At 39.1% G+C, this 20,143-nt stretch overlaps 1 protein-coding gene across 3 annotated transcripts in view; it reads right to left on the bottom strand.

Annotated features, from left to right (window-relative positions):
* MSR1 (macrophage scavenger receptor 1) overlaps positions 1-20,143 on the bottom strand; it is an 81,413-nt gene that overhangs the window by 42,294 nt on the left and 18,976 nt on the right. For all 3 annotated transcript variants that reach the window (XM_088832616.1, XM_088832617.1, XM_088832615.1), the window contains exons 5-7: positions 15,240-15,426; positions 9,337-9,417; positions 6,538-6,627 (exon numbers count right to left, since the gene is read on the bottom strand). In XM_088832616.1, the coding sequence (XP_088688742.1) occupies positions 6,538-6,627; positions 9,337-9,417; positions 15,240-15,426 (358 nt within the window). The remainder of the gene's footprint in view (positions 1-6,537; positions 6,628-9,336; positions 9,418-15,239; positions 15,427-20,143) is intronic.

The following is a 20,143-nucleotide window of genomic DNA, read 5'->3' on the forward strand; positions in this document are numbered from 1 at the left end:
TTTAAATGTTCCATCTTCCTAAAGTCAGCAAAGCTGAGGAGTAAGCAGCTTGTTTGGGGCTTATGCATGCTCCTTTTAGCCCTTTTTCTCTGTGTCTTCCTCCCTTCCCCAGAAAGTCTAGTGTCCTCCATCTCATCCCAAACCTCGATTTCCCATTCCCATTACAATTTTTCTATCTTACTTTCTATTTCTTTTTTTCTTTTGTGTGGAGCCTCGCAAAGACTGAGCTGTGAAAGAACTGGGAGTGCTGAGATCCTGATTACCTCAGTCCTGGGGAAAGCTGGGAAGGTTTGAGGGGGTGTCTAAACCTCTAGGCTTTGAGAAATTTTGGCTTTGTGAAATTTCATTCACATAGTTAGAGGTGTGGTACAAAAGGTATTCTAATAAGGTTTAGGGCTTCAGATACTTAGGGAAACATTGCTAAGACCCTGCTCTTTGCTAATGGGTTGCTGTTTCACCCATGGTTCCATTCGGAAAGGTAGGTCCAGAGGATCAGTCCTTAGCACCAACAAAAGACTTCACGAGGGACAATCCCGTCTCATGAGAGGGGTGCTGCTCTTGCTTATGGATTCTCCTTCCAAGGGTCCTCAGTTGGCTGTCTTGCAAATAATAACCTTCCTGGTATAAAATGCATGACTGATCACAGTGCCATCTAGCTCTAAGCCAAAATCTTTATTAACATTCTTGATTTCCTCCAATAACACCAAGGACTGCTCTCTTTTCATCCAAGAACTCAGAAAGCAGAGTTCAAAAACTCATGAGCTTTGGGATAATAACAATCATTTTAAAATCTCTTGTGTTGAATTATTTTGCTTGGCCACTATGTGGCTCAGAACAGGTCTTTAAACCTTTCTGAGCTAAAGTTTATTCTTCTTTCAAATGAAAAAAAAAAAACAAACAATACTTTCTATTGCAGAGTTGCCTTGAACTGAAGCAACTATGTTTATAAAAGGCCTTGTCCATAAGAGATGCATGTGAGAGATGGTATCTCTCATTTTGTTGTACAACATCACTTAGCTAGAATGGTTTCCACGATTTTATTCTCAGTGAATCAGAGAGGATATTTTCATTTCAGTTCACTTTTTTATGGTATAATTATTTTAAACTTTAGTTTTCAGTTTTACTCTTTATTTTGGATTTTTTTTTGTCTGTTTTTTCCTCTAGTTTACTTTGCTTCATCTATGCTTTCTTTTTGAACATTTGTCCTTATTTGACTTTTAGAGAAAATTTTTTTTAATCCCCAATTTACTACATTTTAGAAAATACAAAATAATGTGTGATTTTATTAAAAATTAAAATTTCAAATTAAAACTTTATTGTGACAATTTCATGAAATACTGACCATTCTTTATCAGAGTATGATAAAAAGAAAGTCTCTAATTGTTTTATATCTATGATTACAATGTACATCATTAAATTTACTTTTTACTTATGATTCAGTCATTTCAGGTAATATTAAATTGACAAGAATCATTAATCTTGCACAAAGTACCCAAAACCATTGCTACTTTTTTTTTTTGGATGGTAGGCTTTTATGAGATATAAAAACAAAGTTTTAGATTTCCTCAAGAGGAAAAAATCTAAGACATTAAACAAAAATTGGGGATAGGGGTTTAAAATAGTGTAACTGGTCAGTTCTAATTCTTTTCAGAGAAGATAATAAACAATTTTATCATTCTAGCACTATTTTCACAATTAGAAAATAGTTGTAAAATTATTCTTGGAAGTCTTTTTATACTGCAATTTGTCTTCCGTATTTAAGCAACAGAATGGTTTAAACCAAAGATCTGAGCAAATGACCCACTTTTCTTCTTATAAATAAAAACAAATTTTTATGTCATTTTAGCATGATTCAGAGATTTTCTCACAGACGGCATTTGGAAATCTTTCTTCACACCTAAACATGTGAAAAGCATCCTTTCTAGAGAACAGGGGTTCTTCCCTCCTTTATGAAGCGATGCCTTAGACTAAAAATGAGCCCAACAACTTTGTCAAAATCTGGAGTTAATCACCTCCTGTCAGATATGTCACTCTTCCATCAAAAATAAAGAGCTAATATTTCTGACAGTCACTGAAAAATAAGAAGTAGATGGTATGTAACATACTGCCACTCTAAATTCTAAGATCAGAGGAGCTATTTTCACCGCCATCATTACGACGTCAGGCATTTTCAGAGCCCCTGCCACGATCCAGGGACTGGGTTCCCGTTTTCACACGCAGGCACACTCAGCTCACCAGAGTCTTTCCGCATCAATTCAGATATGATGCCCTCCCTCCTCGGCCTAGTGCTTCTTCCTGTCTCCTAGACTCTTCACCTTCAACCTTCTTCCTAACTTGTCACAGCCTTTTTCACCTTTCTTTCCTCTGTATCTTCAGCAACTCCTCTATTTCATCTGGCCATCAGCCTTTAAATAGTATTCAAATTAACTTCCAAAGAAAACACATCATCAAATGAAAGAACTGAGCTCCTTCTCTCCCTCGGAAAAGCCGGACCTCTCTACCCCCATCTACAGTCCCCACCACCAGCTACCTCTGGGCCTTCCCTAATCTGGCTTCCACCCAACCCCACCAAAACTGCTCTCAATAAAGGCAAAGTCCTCATGGCAACAAATGCCAAGAGCTTTCTGTGGGCTGCATTTTACTTGACCAACTTGTACAACTGTCTGCCTTTTCAACATCACCTCGTCTGGGCTCTCCTCCTCACTCAGGCTCCTTTGCTCTTTCTGCTCTGTCTGTACTTCTGGAACCACTTCAGCCTTTATCCTAGGCCCCTTCTTTTCTTACTGCCTACCTATGAAATACTATTAAAATAAACAATTATTAAAATTCATTGACCTCAGTGAACATTTAAATGAGCTTGACTACAACTTTATCTTTTTACCTCTGGCTTCTACTCTGAGTTTCAAATCCATATATTTGACTATCTATAAATATCTCCATGAATGGCACAGAGAAAGTGTTTCATAATTGTTTGTCAAATAAATAAATGAATTTGTTATGGCCTATAGCTTTAGATACTCCCAAGAAAGACCATAACTCATTCTTAGAATCAGACTTTGAATGGATTCCAAAGAAGTAAATTATTTACATTGCTGGAAAATATAGTTCATTTAAACAGGTTCTATTCAGAGTCCTTTAGGGATTTTAAATATATGTAAGGTTACACATCAATTAAATCTTCCAAACTCTCCTCAGTAAACCTGTTGGGATGATAAATGCTCTATAAATCTGAGATGGATCAAGAAGGAAGTCTTCCCTTTTTCTGCTTATATGTTTATATTTTATCAGTTAAGGACCGTGTCATTTCCTTCTCATTCCCTTGTACCAAGCACTGTCCCTTGTGTGTGTGTGCATGTATTTATATATATGGGTGGGAACTTAATACACATGATAGCAAGAGGGTAGGGTGGGGAAGAAAAGGAGAGCAGGAGAGAAAACAGGAGAAAATAAATAGGGTTGCTTTTTTTTTTTTTTTTTGACAAAGAAGACATTCTTGGAGTGAAGACAGAGCTAACAACAAAAAAACGAGCTTTGGCACACTGCATGGAGTTTGAATAAATTTTTCTCAGCTTGAACAGCCACTCTCTTCTGTCATTCCTCAGAGGTCACACCTGCCAATGCTGGAGACGCAAGAGATGCAAGTTCAATCCCTGTATCGGGAAGATCCCACAGAGGAGGAAACGACGACGCGCTCCAGTATTCTTGTCTGGGAAGTCCCATGGACAGAGGAGCCTGGAAGACTACAGTCCATGGGGTCGCAAAAGAGACTTAGAGACTTTCTTCTTGGAGGTACAGGACTAGGGCAGTCCCAGCATAGCCCCCAGGGTTGCTTTTTTAAAAAACTTTTTGCTTTGAAATCTGTTAATGCTTTGACATCACTCAGATAGTCCAGGCTGTCATTATTTAGAAGACGACAATTAGTAGATTTTATTTCTAGTTTTATTACTCTGGACTCTTGTATGGAAGGACTCATTTACTGTTTTAATCTGAAGTATAACTAAACTAGTACCAGGCACTGCTGCTCACATTTCTAGCAAATTTGAATCTTTTAATAAGGAAGGGACATCCTGAGAATATCTTTGGTCAAAGGCTTTATTACCTCTGTACAGAGTTACTGTTTCTCCACATTTCTTTTCTGGAAATGTGGCTCTCAAACTGTGATCCCTGGATCAGCACTATCACTATTACCTGGAAACTTGTGAAGAGTAAACATTCTTGGGGGAGCCCAATTCTTAACCTACTGTATTAGAAACTCTGGAGTTGGAGCCCAGTAAGTTGTTTTAACAGGGCCCTACAGGTGATTCTAATGCTTGCTGAAGCCTGAAAACCATAGATAAAAATGGAATTCTATGCATCTTTAGGCCAGTTTCCATAGGACTTTCTTTAACACCTTGTCCTGCTGTATGGAATTAATCGCTCTACTTCCTACCTCCACAGCTTCCAGCTCCCATTACTTATGTCCTACCGTACGAACGTTTATTACTTACCACTTGGCAATATAGCTAGTTGCTTCTTCATTTTTCTGCCCCTGCTCCCTTCTAAAATTTCTGTGCAAAGTTCACAATTCAAGCTTAGGCTACTGGCATAAGGAGTAGAAAAAATATCATCATGTATGCAAATTGTAACGGGACCGAGCATGTTGATTATTAAGTACTAATAAAACAACATTATCGAAAAAGCAAGAGAGTTACAGAAAAACATCTATTTCTGCTTTATTGACTATGCCAAAGCCTTTGACTGTGTGGATCACAACAAACTGTGGAAAATTTTAAAAGAGATGGGAATACCAGACCACCTGAACTGCCTCTTGAGAAACCTGTATGCAGGTCAGGAAGCAACAGTTAGAACTGGACATGGAACAAAGGACTGGTTCCAAATAGGAAAAGGAGTACATCAAGGTTGTATATTGTCACCCTGCTTATTTAACTTATATGCAGAGTACATCATGAGGAATGCTGGGCTGGAAGAAGCACAAGCTGGAATCAAGATTGCCAGGAGAAATATCAATAACCTCAGATATGCAGATGACACTACCCTTATGGCAGAAAGTGAAGAAGAACTAAAGAGCCTCTTGATGAAAGTGAAAGAGGAGAGTGAAAAAGTTGTCTTAAAGCTCAACATTCAGAAAACTAAGATCGTGGCATCCGGTCCCATCACTTCATGGCAAATAGTTGGGGAAACAGTGGAAACAGTGGCTGACTTTATTTTTCTGGGCTCCAAAATCACTGCAGATGGTAACTGCAGCCATGAAATTAAAAGATGCTTACTCCTTGGAAGGAAAGTTATGACCAACCTAGATAGTATATTGAAAAGCGGAGACATTACTTTGCCAACAAAGGTCCGTCTAGTCAAGGCTATGGTTTTTCCCGTGGTCATGTATGGATGTGAGAGTTGGACTATAAAGAAAGCTGAGCACCAAAGAATTAATGCTTTTGAACTGTGGTGTTGGCGAAGACTCTTGAGAATCCCTTGGACTGCAAGGAGATCCAACCAGTCCATCCTAAAGGAGATCAGGCCTGGGTGTTCATTGGAAAGACTGATGTTCAAATTGAAACTCCAGTATTTGGCCACCTGATGCGAAGAGTGGACTCATTGGAAAAGTCCCTGATGCTGGGAAAGATTGAGGGCAGGAGGAGAAGGGGACGACATAGGATGAGCGGGTTGGATGGCATCACCAATTCAGTGGACATGGGTATGGGTAAACTCCGGGAGTTGGTGATGGACAGGGAGGCCTGGCATGCTGTGGTTCATGGAGTTGCGAGAGTCGGACAGGACTGAGAGAATGAACTGAACTGATACAGTAGGAGGCAAATTATCTTACAAAGGACAGGATTTCAGGTCTACCTGTGTTTTGCTAATTATAACTTAAGAGGATTTGAAGGTTTTGTTTAAGGGGGGGTTAATATTGTTTATTAATATTGGTTATTGGGTTAGTATTTTGCTTTTTTGTTTTCTTTGCCAGTCTTCCACTCTTTTTATTCTATAATAGATGGCGATTTACAGTGGTGTGAATTTGATAGATCCTCTGTTGTGGTTTTGGAGAAGGCAATGGCAAGCCACTCCAGTACTCTTGCCTAGAAAATCCCATGGACGGAGGAGCCTGGTAGGCTGCAGTCTGTGGGGTCGCTGAGGGTTGGACATGACTGAGCGACTTCACTTTCACTTTTCACTTTCACACATTGGAGAAGGAAATGGCAACCCACTCCAGTGTTCTTGCCTGGAGAATCCCAGGGACGGGGGAGCCTGGTGGGCTTCCGTCTGTGGGGTCACACAGAGTCGGACACAACTGAAGTGACTTAGCAGCAGCAGCAGCAGATGTTGTGGTTTTATATTAAACTGTTTTCCTTTAGTAAATAGAAGCCTTGCTCACATGGACAGAAATCGGTTTCAAAATGTTTCAGATCACAAAATAAACTGCATGTAACTGCTACTATTCATACCATGATGACAATTGTTTTTGTTATCTAAGAAGTTGAAAGGAAAAGAACTGGTATTTATTTTCATGTTCTATAGAGAGAATATGCATTATCAGAATACCTGGCTTCCCCGTCTTCCCCATTGGTCCTGGGAATCCTCGACTTCCAGGAAAACCAGAGACCCCCCGATCACCTTTAGGTCCTGGAGAACCTACATGGTAAATGAAGGGGAAAAAAAACACAGTAGTAATAATTCATTTTTCATAACAATTTGAGAAAATACTGAAGCAATCTAATTTCACTAATGAATATGAAAGAGGTGAATCTCCCAATGGAGGAATAATGTCTTTCCTAAAATTTCATGTGTTGAAATTGATAGATAACATCAACAGTAAGTGGAAAAACATTAGTGCATACACAGCAGATATTCAATAGGTAACATATTGTTAATAGAAATAAAAACACATGAGGAAACAAATCTTAAAGTTTTAATTAGAAGGTTTATGTAGTCTAATCAGGAATCTTCACATGGCAGGATTTTGCTGTGGCTGAAGTAATAACTTTGAAATGTAAGCTAAAAATTGGATTTTTAAGATTTGTCCCAGAAAAATCACAACTCAAGCAACTGGAAATATAAAAGAATATTTATTTTAAAAATACCTAGGTACTAGTGAAGAAATATATTACCCTATCTCGCATGCTCTTGTTTATACCTACTCCATTGTAATCCCAAACAATAATGTAACTGTGTGTGTGCATGTGTCTCTGAGGCACAGGGAAAGCATTCAGTAAAAACTTTTAAAATAAATTTTAAAGTAAAAGGTCATAGGTCATTCTCTTTGACATGCTGCCAAGGAAGTAGCATGTGAAATGATTATTTATTATATTATTTGCGATAAAGCACAGTTCAACATAATATCCACCCCAGTACACTAAGTAACAATTATAATATATTTACTGTATTGATTATTTAAAACTACTAAGATAAATAATGGACTCCAATATCCTTGCCTGGGAAATGCCACAGATAGAGGAGCCTAGGGGGCTGCAGTCCATGGGGTTGCAAAGAGCTGGACACAACTTAGCAACTGAACATTAGGATAAACACTTATTTTTCTCAGACTTTCATATCGTGGTTGAGTGTCAAGCTGCGTTTAGTGGGCTTAACTGCATGCATATGTGGGATTTTAATAAACCTGCTTAAATCAGAAAGTGGAATTATCAAGACAGTCCATTATATACTTTTAAGAACCTGATTCCAGTTCTACACGAGGCAAATGGGCAATGTGGCAAAGAACAAAACAGGATGCAGCAAGTAGGCAGGAGAGATGCCTTAAACGTGAATATTTTTGCTGCAGTGCACCAAACCAAATGGCAACCTAATAATCTAAGAGAGTCAGTTTATCACTCCCACAGTGAAATCTGCTTCTCTTTAGAGGGGCCAGGTAATGCTTGTTTGTGTACACAAGCAGTACCAATAGCCACAGACTAAAGCTTCACTTAAAGAATCAAAGCAGCTTTGCAACGGTATCTGTTTATGGTATTAACAAAAGCTGAAACTTTTAAATCCCTCTTTCTATTTCATACATCCATAGTTCCGAAACAGCTGCAAAAGATGTTCCCAAGATGAAGCTTTGGACAGCAAGTTGTAGCCCAGACTGAACTTTTATGGTTGAGTTATAAAGCTTTGACAATTGCAATTTGTAATGGAGGAGCTGACAGACCTTTGACAATAGCCACTCTGGCAGATAATATAACACTGGTTACTTCCCCTGCTCATGACATTAACACACCATTGCTAAGATCTGCCAGGTGCTAGTCAAGTGGAAAGACTTTTCTGAATAAAGGATCTTACCCGGTATTACTTTCAAAGGCACAGCAACAATTCACCCTATATACATATTTTTTTTTTCTTTAAGGGAATTTAAAAAAAAAATTTAAATGTAAACATTATACATTGGCTTTTTAAGCTCTATGATATAAAGGGCAGGCTTGTGTCAAATTCATGCTTTTCATTTTTAAAAACTTTTTCTGATTTAAGCTGGGCTGGTCGATACATTGATCAGAAAGAAGGACTTTTTATATAATCAAAAGACAGAAAAATAAGATGAAATCCTTAGTATTTAGGTATTTTTGGAGAGGGCAGAACAAACCATTCTAGTTGTAATTAGACTGTACAATGTACTCCCCACCTTCTAAAATCATACAGGTATTTGATTCTGAGCCATGAATAACATGGTGATCATGTTCTTTATTTTTTTGAGAGCAAAGAAAGTTTGTGATCTTTCTCTTTTTCTGTCTTCTATTATCTTCTTTCAAAATATTGCTTTCAAGATTACAAAATAGACTGAAGAAAGTAATTTGAAACATTTTGCTCCAAGTAAGATACAGAGAGTAACTGACAGCAAAGATAAAACTCATCCTTTTCTAGTCAATATTTATATTGAAACTGCAGAGGTTTAAGCAGGTATGTTCAGTTAAGGACTATATAAGGAATATGATCCAATTTGTCTTTGACTCATGTTATTTTTTTTGTGTGTATCTTTAAAACCAGATAACTTGTAAATATATTCAACGTGAAGACAGTTTTCATATTCCTTCACCTGTGACTTCAAACTGGTTCTGCCAAATACTGTTTGCAGTCAATGATATAGACAGCCCTCCCTAGAATTAAGAAGCAACCTCATGCTGTTAATGTTCTTCGAAAATGAAGAATCAGTGCTTACCATTCTGAACACAGAGGTGATGAGGCTACCCGAACACTTAATATGCCCTCAATACACACATACACATACACGCACACACACACACACACACACCCCACAGAGAACCAATCAAATATCTCAACCTTCCTTCCTCATACATGGCTGTATACTACTCATCTCTGTGATACATAATGGAGTAGTTACTGTTACCATACCTTTTGGACCTGGAAAGCCTGGCATACCATTTAGTCCATCAGAGCCTCTATCTCCTTTTTCACCTGGAGGTCCAGGAGGACCTTTAAAAAAATAAATGACAATTACTGATCATAGTCTTAAAGCAAAGGTAAAATAAATTTGTCACCTGTCAAGACAGTTACATAGGTAAATCCAAAGGCTTTTGTTTGTTGCACAGTTATACAGAACGAACGAGACTGACCTTCCTGGATGGAAGCAGTGTAGCCAGCCACTGAGTACTACAAAGAGATAGCCCTAAATTAGCCTGCCTGATTACGGATTAAATACTTATCTGATGGTCAACACCGAAATCAGATTGATTATATTCTTTGCAACCAAAGATGGAGAAGCTGTATACAGTTAGCAAAAACAAGACCAGGAGCTGACTGTGGCTCAGATCATGAACTCCTTATTGCGAAGTTCAGACTTAAATTGAAGAAAGTAGGGAAAACCACTAGACCATTCAGATATGACCTCAATCAAATCCCTTATGATTATACAGTGGAAGTGAGAAATAGATTTAAGGGACTAGATCTGATTGATAGAGTGCCTGATGAACTCTGGACGGAGGTTCGTGACATTGTACAGGAAGGAGACAGGGACCAAGACCATCCCCATGGAAAAGAAATGCAAAAGAGCAAAATGGCTGTCTGAGGAGACCTTACAAATAGCTGTGAAAAGAAGAGAGGCGAAAGGCAAAGGAGAAAAGGAAAGATATAAGCATCTGAATGCAGAGTTCCAAAGAATAGCAAGGAGAGATAAGAAAGACTTCCTCAGTGATCAATGCAAAGAAATAGAGGAAAACAACAGAATAGGAAAAACAAGAGACCTCTTCAAGAAAATTAGAGATTCCAAGGGAACATTTCATGCAAAGATGGGCTCGATAAAGGACAGAAATGGTATGGACCTAACAGAAGCAGAAGATATTAAGAAGAGGTGGCAGGAATACACAGAAGAACTGTACAAAAAAGATCTTCACGACCAAGATAGTCACGATAACGTGATCACTGACCTAGAGCCAGACATCTTGGAATGTGAAGTCAAGTGGGCCTTAGAAAGCATCACTACGAACAAAGCTAGTGGAGGTGATGGAATTCCAGTTGAGCTATTTCAAGTCTTGAAAGATGATGCTGTGAAAGTGCTGTACTCAATATGCCAGCAGATTTGAAAAACTCAGCAGTGGCCACAGGACTGGAAGAGGTCAGTCTTCATTCCAATCCCAAAGAAAGGCAATGCCAAAGAATGCTCAAACTACCGCACAATTGCACTCATCTCACATGCTAGTAAAGTCATGCTCAAAATTCTCCAAGCCAGGCTTCAGCAGTATGTGAACCGTGAACTCCCAGATGTTCAAGCAGGTTTTAGAAAAGGCAGAGGCACCAGAGATCAAATTGCCAACATCCCCTGGATCATGGAGAAAGCAAGAGAGTTTCAGAAAAACATCTATTTCTGCTTCATTGACTATGCCAAAGCCTTTGACTGTGTGGATCACAATAAACTGTGGAACATTCTGAAAGAGATGGGAATCCCAGACCACCTGACCTGTCTCTTGAGAAACCTGTATGCAGGTCAGGAAGCAACTGTTAGAACTGGACATGGAACAACAGACTGGTTCCAAATAGGAAAAGGTGTATGTCAAGGTTGTATATTGTCACCTTGCTTATTTAACTTATATGCAGAGTACATCATGAGGAACGCTGGGCTGGAAGAAGCACAAGCTGGAATCAAGATTGCTGGGAGAAATATCAATAACCTCAGATATGCAGATGACACCAGCCTTATGGCAGAAAGTGAAGAGGAACTCAAAAGCCTCTTGAAAGTGAAAGAGGAGAGTGAAAAGCTTGGCTTGAAGCTCAACATTCAGAAAACAAAGATCATGGCATCTGGTCCCAACACTTCATGGGAAATAGATGGGGAAGCAGTGGAAACAGTGTCAGACTTTATTTTTTTGGGCTCCAAAATCACTGCAGATGCTGATTGCAGCCATGAAATTAAAAGACGCTTGCTCCTTGGAAGGAAAGTTATGACCAACCTTGATAGTATATTAAGAAGCAGAGACATTACTTTGCCAACCAAGGTCCGTCTACTGAAGGCAATGGTTTTTCCCGTGGTCATGTATGGATGTGAGAGTTGGACTGTGAAGAAGGCTGATCGCCGAAGAGTCGATGCTTTTGAACTGTGGTGTTGGAGAAGACTCTTGAGAGTCCCTTATACTGCAATGAGATCCAACCAGTCCATTCTAAAGGAGATCAATCCTGGATGTTCATTGGAGGGACTGATGCTAAAGCTGAAACTGCAATAATTTGGCCACCTCATGCGACGAGTTGACTCCCTGGAAAAGACTCTGATGCTGGGAAAGGTTGGGGGCGTGAGGAGAAGGGGACGACAGAGAATGAGATGGCTGGATGGCATCACTGACTCTGTGGACATGAGTTTGAGTGAACCCCGGGAGTTGGTGATGGACAGGGAGGCCTGGCGTGCTGTGATTCATGGGGTCGCGGAGAGTCGGACACGACTGAGCGACTGAACTGACTGACTGACTGACTGAACTGTGCTGAGCACCGTTCTGCGTTCTCAGAACCTGGCGGCAGAGGGAGACACTGAGTCAATGAGAGGACAAGTCCACCTTAGTATTGTGTACCTGCTGGGAGTGAAACTCAGCGCCCCTAACACTGAGTTCCCTTGCCGAGTTTATGACTAACCTCTCTATCCAATATTTTATTCCCCTGCTTGTCTTACCCATGCTCCCCTCAGGACTGAGGAGCATCAAAGAAAAGCGTGATTTAAATCAAGCAGGATCTTCGGGACCTCCCCAGTCCAAGGCTCTCCAGGTCCCCTGTTTCTTGTTTGTAGAGAAAAGTCTTTAGTTTTCCTAGGCCTTCCTTGAGCCCCAGTGAGCAGGCACAAGCGGTTAACAATGAGAGAAGTGAGGGGGTGCAGACAGAAAGCAGTAGTCCAGCAAGGAAGCTTCAAGTTCAGAGTTCTAGTTCCTCTCCAACAATATATAACGATCTGACACATGTCTGAGTTGATCTGCAGACACCAAGCCGCTCGTGGAGGTGGAGGATGGTGACTATGTGCAGACCACTAGCACGGAGACCCCAGATTCACTGGAACCAGAAGGTTGATGATTAAGTTTCTGGGAACATCTCCCTGTTACCTCACCACCAGGCAGAATTTCACTATATTAAGTTAGACGTTCTGTGGAAAATGTACAAGTAGAGTCATGTGTGGTACCGTCAAAGGAAACAGAAGTCCATACAAAGTAGATAACCAAAAACCATACTGTTGAAAATTATACCCTTGGGTATTTGTTAGAAAGATGCTCATCAGCACGAGGAGCAGTGGTCGAAAAGACTTGATTGAGGAGGTAGGATTGGAGTGGACTTTGAAGAATGGGTAGATTGAGAAGAAAGAGAATTCTGGAAAAGTGGGAGAGATGTGGGAAAGACAGTAAAGTGAAAATGAGTAAAATAACTTTTTGAGTATAATATTAAGAAGAATCCCAAGATGGATATAGATGTTATAAAATAAGATGGAGGTTACAGGGGAAATTTTGACTACTTGGCATGGCAATTATTAATATCACAGTGTCCCCCAGTACTGAGTCTGATCAACACTGATTAAGTCACTTGAATTTTCTGTGTCCAAGAAACAGATGGCACTGTGTCCCTCTTCTTCATACAGTGCCACAGGACAAGTATTAATCTCTTCCTTTAAAGCAGAACACTTAGCAAATGTTTGTGTTTTTTTTTTAATTCCAAGAGAAAGAAATGAACCTGGATATACTACAGAATAATTACATAGCAATGTTTTTGAAAGAAGCATTTTTCAACTTCCATGGTTCAGCCACGTAACCCAAGGACAATACACAGTCATAGTTAGCATCACTGGTTAAACAGCACTCGTTTACAAATTGTAACCAGGTGGGAAGATGTAAGGCCTGAAAAATTCTAAGAAGGGGCTACATAAATAAAGATAATCTCATGAGTAAGTATATTCTGTCCATTTTCTTTGCTTCTTTTGAAATACTTGTCCCTGCTTTTCTCCATTTTCCTGAACTGCTTCTGATTTTGCAAGGTTCAAATTGGGTTTTAGGACCTTCCTTCCCTGATAACTTAATTTTCCAACTATCCATGGCACATTTTCCATTTCAATGGCACATTTTCCATTTCCCTTCATATACATCACTGGGCTGTAATGTTTTACTGCATTTTCATTACAATAATAACTCTACGTATTATAGGAAGGGTAAAAGCCTAGACAAAATGAGGAAAATTTAATTCATAATTCTATCATTTTAAGAGAATAACCACTAACATTTATATTTTCTATTTGTGTTATTTTTTGCCTTTTTTTTTTAAATTATAATCATCATGTAAATTACATACCCCTGGGCATTAAATAGCTGTACTAACAACTAGCAAGTTCTCCTAAACTATAGGAGACATATATTTAGGTGTCCACAAGTGATGTCATGGTTCTATATCAATGGGAATCCATGCATCTCCAATTCCTGCAGCAAGTACTTTTTCCCAACAAAGGGGTTTTAACCCCACAACTGTGAACATGGCTATAGATCATTCATCTCTCCACAGTGACAACAGAGCAGGAAAGCAGGCCAGGAAGACTCAGTGTGCAGCTTGAATTTTGCTAAGCAAATTGAAGGGAAGCAAATCTACAGCACTCCAGGATGAATTTTGGAAACAAGGGTGCATACGCAAAGACTTTGATTCAGTGATTAAGGCCCTAAACCAAGACAGACATCTCAGGAAAAACTATACGGTGTGAGACAAGAAACAAGGGACACAAACTAGCTGTGGACGCTCAGCCTCTGATGCTAAGATTTTTCACCATTTCTTTAATAACCCAATATTCAAAAAACCAAGATCATGGTACCCAGTCCCATCACTTCATGGCAAACAGATGGGAAACAATGGAAATAGTGATAGAATTTATTTTCTTGGGCTCCAGAAATCACTGCAGATGGTGACTGCAGCCATGAAATTAAAAGATGCTTGCCCCTTGGAAGAAAAGCTATGACCAACCTAGACAGCATTTTAAAAAGAAGAGACATTAGTATGCCAACAAAAGCCCATCTAGTCAAAATTATGGTTTTTCCAATAGTCATGTATGGATGTGAGAGTTGGACTATAAAGAAAGCTGAGAACTGAAGAACTGATGATTTTGAACTGTGGTGTTGGAGAAGACTCTTGAGAGTCCCTTGGCCTACTGCAAGGAGATCAAACCAGTCAATCCTGAAGGAAATCAGTCCTGAGTATTCATTGGAAGGACTGATGCTGACGCTGAAACTCCCAAATCTTTGGCCACCTGATGCGAAGAACTGACTCATTGGAAAAGACCCTGATGCTGGGAAAGATTGAAAGTGGGAGGAGAAGGGAACGACAGAGGATGAGATGGTTGGATGACATCACCAACTCGATGGACATGAATTCGAGTAAGCTCAGGGAGTTGGTGATAGACAGGGAAGCTGTCCATGGGGTTGCAAAGAGTCAGACACAACTGAACTGATAGACGATTAACAATGTTGTGATAGTTTCAGGGGAACAGTGAGGGGACTCAGCCACACATATACGTGTATACATTCTCTCCCAAACTCCCCTCCATCCAAGCTGCCACATAACACTGAGCAGAGTTCCCTGTGCTATAAAGTAGGTCCCTATTGGTTATCAATTTTAAATATAGCAGAAGACAGTTACCTTAACACATCTTGAAAAGATCTCAAGACTCCTTCCTCTGGATATTTGTAGTAAATATATGCTCCAAAACTGTTTGAAAACTATAGAATTTCCAATACCGAATTTCTACAAATACCAGTACATCTTAGTATATCATTTTCTGGAGGAATGAAAAGATACTTTACCTTGGAATAAAGTGATATTTTTCAATGTCTGAGAATGTTCCCAATCCTTCAGTCTCAGATCATTAGTGATATTATTCAACAGTTTCACTTCCCCTTTTATTTCCTGTTCCAAATGCACTTGTTTTTCATCTAGAGACTTAATTTCTGCTGATGCATTGTACATACGCTCCTCTAATTTACGCATCTCCTGTGAAACACAAGCCAACATCTGCAATTTCTGTTACACACACAATTATCAAATATATAAGTTTAAGAAGCCCTACAAGTCAGATTTTTTTAAAATGGATAATATTACAGTAATATTATGGAATAAGAATATGGAAATTAGAGAATAACTTTAAAACAGTAATTCTTTGGTTTTGAAGCATTTCCTCTTTTAACTGAATGGTTTATTTCCACACTCTGCCAGAAAAAAAATGGTTTTATATGTATATATATATATATCTTAGACATGCTTCTATTCCAAAATATCTACATGTCAAAATGCTAAAACTAAAATCAAATTTAACTTGGCATATGGTTTTAAATCATCTGAAGTTAAACTCTTTATACTGTACTTGAGTAATTCCAATTCTAAAGACTCAATAGATTGGTATATTAAACTATTTTACAGCAATAGCAAAGCTTAATGTCATAATTCTCAGTGGTAATGAACATTAAGGAAGATTCGATAAAATCTCAACTAGCATATTAACAGTATCTTATGTTCAGGTTTTTTGCCTCTGTATTTGAGATTTCATTAGTTTATGTTTTCAAATGCACATATAGATTGTGGGCATTTATATACATGCACACATATCTGAAGACTACGAACAAGAGAGATGGCATCATGTTCTGGATTATGACTTTATTTTTCATTCAATAATATATTAAGAATATTTACCTATTAAAATATTTAGAAACTGCTTTATTTGCTATAATTTAGTAGAATTATATTGTATGTTTCATAATTTGATTCCTATTGATAAAGAGTTTTGAGCTGCACATAAATAATGCTGCAATGAACACAATTTTATATATATCTACATATTTATACAGGTACTTTTATAGGACAGTTTCCTGGAAGTGGATCTGATCAAAGGGACTAAATATAAAAATTTTTGTTCATACCACCCTATAAATACACAGGACCATTTTTTAAAACAAAATCTTACTTAATATATCTGAGTGCCTACTTTTTGGACTCAAACCCTGGGTATCATCAATGCATTTAATTTTTCAGAGTAAGAGTAGACATAATAAAATCTTGTTCAATTTGCTTTTCAAATTGTGATGAGGTTAAGTATCCAGTTGTAAAGTTTTTGACAATATTTTTTTTTATTACTTTTCCTTTCAAGCCACTTCCTGGGTTTTCCTTTGGGAGCTAGGCTTTCTCTTTCCAGGGTACCTAACTTCCTTATCTATCTTGGGAGCATTTTCTATTTCTCTGTTCTACTTACCTGTGTCCTCTGTCTTCATGGTATGATTGATACTTTTCTAATGGCTTCTATGTTTAATTGCTGATAGATTCTCATTTCCCAAGTGCACAAAGAAATAAATCAGTGGTGTACTGTTCCTTAATCCAGGTATGAAAAGAAAATTTCACCTCCCTTGACTGGACAAGTTGAAGTGAGAAGGTCCAAAGTGTCAACTAAAACCTTTGGAAAGAAATGCAAGTATACCCAGATCTGCCTGTACAAGAGCACTGCACTCACACAGAGAGACGCCAGTTTTTACCACTCTGTGCCTTCCCCCATCCAAAATCTTGCTCTATATTAGGATGTCTCTACCTTCTGCTGCCTCCCTCCCCATTTAGTCTTTTCTGTACAATATGGTACATATGTACATGAAATAATGAACATGTTTTACAGAGCATAAGAACATGATAAATATGCTCGACATCACTGGTGTGGCTGCAGATTGCTCCAAGTGTCAGGATATCTACAGATATCCTGTGATATCCTCTTCTCAGCTCCTGATATCCACAGAGAAAAGGTCAAGGGAGTAGTTGGTGATTTTGCTCCCTAAACCTTAGGAGTCACCCATGTTTTTCATACCTAAAGCTGAGGCTGCCTTCTTTCCCCTTCTTTGAAAACTCTCTATAGTGCTCATATTAACCACACTTTACTTGAAATAGATTTTATTGGGAGGAGAGGAAGTTCATTTGATATATCTTTAAAAGTTCTGTATAGCAAGGGTCCCCAGCTAACAGGATCTAATGTCTGATGATCTGAGGTGGAACTGATGTAATAATAATAGAAATAAAGTGCACAATAGAAGAATCATCCTGAAACCAATTCCCACCACCCCCATCCGAGGGAACATTGTTTTCCATGAAACCGTCCCTGGAGCCAAAAAAGCTGGGGACTGCCGCTCTTACAGTAACCAAACACATTGTCCATCTACCACCAGCAGCTCTGCTAGAAATAAGCATTTAATTTTGCGTTCTTACAGTCCTTTCTATGTAAAACAGAGATGATAAATCCCACCTCTCTCTTTTATTTAGTCAGTATTCTTCTTTCTTTCAAATTAATGCCTGGTCTGTCCTTGATAAACATATGCTGGTATTACTTATAAGCCTTTTATTCAAACAATTACTGATTGAGGCATTTATTTAATTTACTTATTCCTGCATTGGGCTAAAGATTCAAAGATGAATCCAATTGTTTTAAGCGATGGGAGCAAGATTCTAAATACTATTTTCAGTGAGCAAGCATGCATGCACACACACACACGCTAGCACTGACCTAGATTTCAAATCTCTACAAATGATTACTGTCTTACAAAAAAGAGCTTTAAAAAAATTAACATTGCAAGTTCCTCCTTTCCCTTGTACCTCCATCTCTAATGCTGGGACTGCTTCCAAAACGAAAGTGCAATCTATTCCAACTCAATGATCGATTATTACCAGATTCTGACTGTTTCTATTATATATCATTTCCATGCTCCCTGGTGGTTCAGACAGTAAAGAATCTGCCTGCAATGTGGGAGACCTCGGTTCAATCCCTGGGTTGGGAAGATCCCCTGGAGAAGGGCATGGCAACCTACTCCAGTATTCTTGCCTGGAGAATCCCCATGGACAGAGGAGCCTGGAGGGCTACAATCCATGGGGTTGCAAAGAGCCAGACACGACTGAGCAACTAAACGCACACATTTGTATCACTTCAAACATGTTCAGCACTTCTACTATCTTCCAAACGGTTTCCAATTTGGTTTTAACTCTTTATTTATGTGGGTTCATGAAAGTGATGAAAATGGAAGTCGCTCAGGTGTGTTCGACTCTTTGTGATTCCATGGACTGGAGTCTCCAGTCGAATACTGGAGTGGGCAAACGTTCCCTTCTCCAGGGGATATTCCCAACCCAGGGATCAAACCCAGGTCTCCTGCTTTGCAGGTGGATTCTTTACCAGCTGAGCCAGTTTATAGATAATCTATAATCTCTGAGGACTTGGGGACATTACCAATATCAAGTAAATTCTTTTTCTTTCATTGTGTCCTTCTTCTTTTTCTTCTCACCCTGTCTCACTGCCCCTCTGATCTTCAGTTTAGTTCAGTTGCTCAGTTGTATCCAACTACTTGTGACCCCATGAACTTCAGAACGCCAGTGCTTCACTGTCTATCACCAACTCCCGAGTGGGTGATGCCATGCAACCATCTCATCCACTGTCGTCCCCTTCTCCTCCTGCCTTCAATCTGTCCCAGCATCAGGGTCTTTTCCAGTGAGTTGGCTCTTCACATCAGTTGGCCAGAGTATTGGAGGTTCAGCTTCAGCATCTGTCCTTCCAATGAATATTCAGGACTGATTTCCTTTAGGATGGACTGGTTGGATCTCTTTGCAGTCCAAGGGACTCTCAAGAGTCTTCTCCAACACCACCAGTTCAAAAGCAACAATTCTTCAGTTCTCAGCTTTCTTTATGGTTCAACTCTCACATCCATACATGATTACTGGAAAAATCATAACTTTGACTAGACGGACCTTTGTCGGCAAAGTAATGTCTCTGCTTTTTAATATGCTGTCTAGATTGGCCATAGCTTTTCTTCCAAGGAGCAAGAGTCTTTTAATTTCATGGCTGAAGTCACCACCTGCAGTGATTTTGGAGCCCAAGAAAATAAATTCTGTCACTGTTTCCATTGTTTCCCCATCTATTTGGCATGAAGTGATGGGACCAGATGCCATGATCTTAGTTTTCTGAGTGTTGAGTTTTTTAAGCCAGCTTTTTATTTCTCCTCTTTCACTTTCATCAAGAGGCTCTTTAGTTCCTCTTAGCTTTCTGCCGTAAGGCTGGTGTAATCTGCATATTTTGTGGTTATTGGTATTTCTCCCAGAAATCTCGATTCCAGCTCGTGCTTCATCCAGCCCAGCATGTCTCATGATGTTCTCTGTGTATAAGTTAAATAAGCAGGGTGACAATATACAGCTTTGATGTGCTCCTTTCCCAATTTGGAACCAGTCTGTTGTTCCATGTCCAGTTCTAACTGTTGCTTCTTGACCTGCATACAGATTTCTCAGGAGGCAGGTAAGGTGGTCTGGTGTTCCCATCTCTTAAAGAATTTTCCACAGCTTGTTGTGATCCACACGGTCAGATTTTAGAGTAGTGAATCTTGTTTTCACACAAAGTAATATTTCTTCTCCTGTCCTCTTTCCCTCGTATTTAATCAGTTTCTATTCCCACAGCTGATATTTTATTTTCCTCTGTCTCTAAAGGTCCTCAGCCCTGTGGACAGTTTCTTCTTTGTGCACACTTTCTAAGCCCTCCATAGCCTGAGTCATTGATATTCCAATAACATTTGTATATGTTTAGATACTTATTAACATGGGAGAGAGAGTAGCAGTCAGTATTTGGAAGATGTGATAAGGATACAACACTGACTATCAAGGCTGGCATTGGGATGAGGTTCACCAATGGTTTCTATATTTAAACAGC

The sequence above is a fragment of the Moschus berezovskii genome, chromosome 26 (genome assembly GCF_049115385.1).
Source record: "Moschus berezovskii isolate FMDL1 chromosome 26, NW_MosBer_1.0, whole genome shotgun sequence".
Lineage (NCBI taxonomy): Eukaryota > Metazoa > Chordata > Mammalia > Artiodactyla > Moschidae > Moschus > Moschus berezovskii.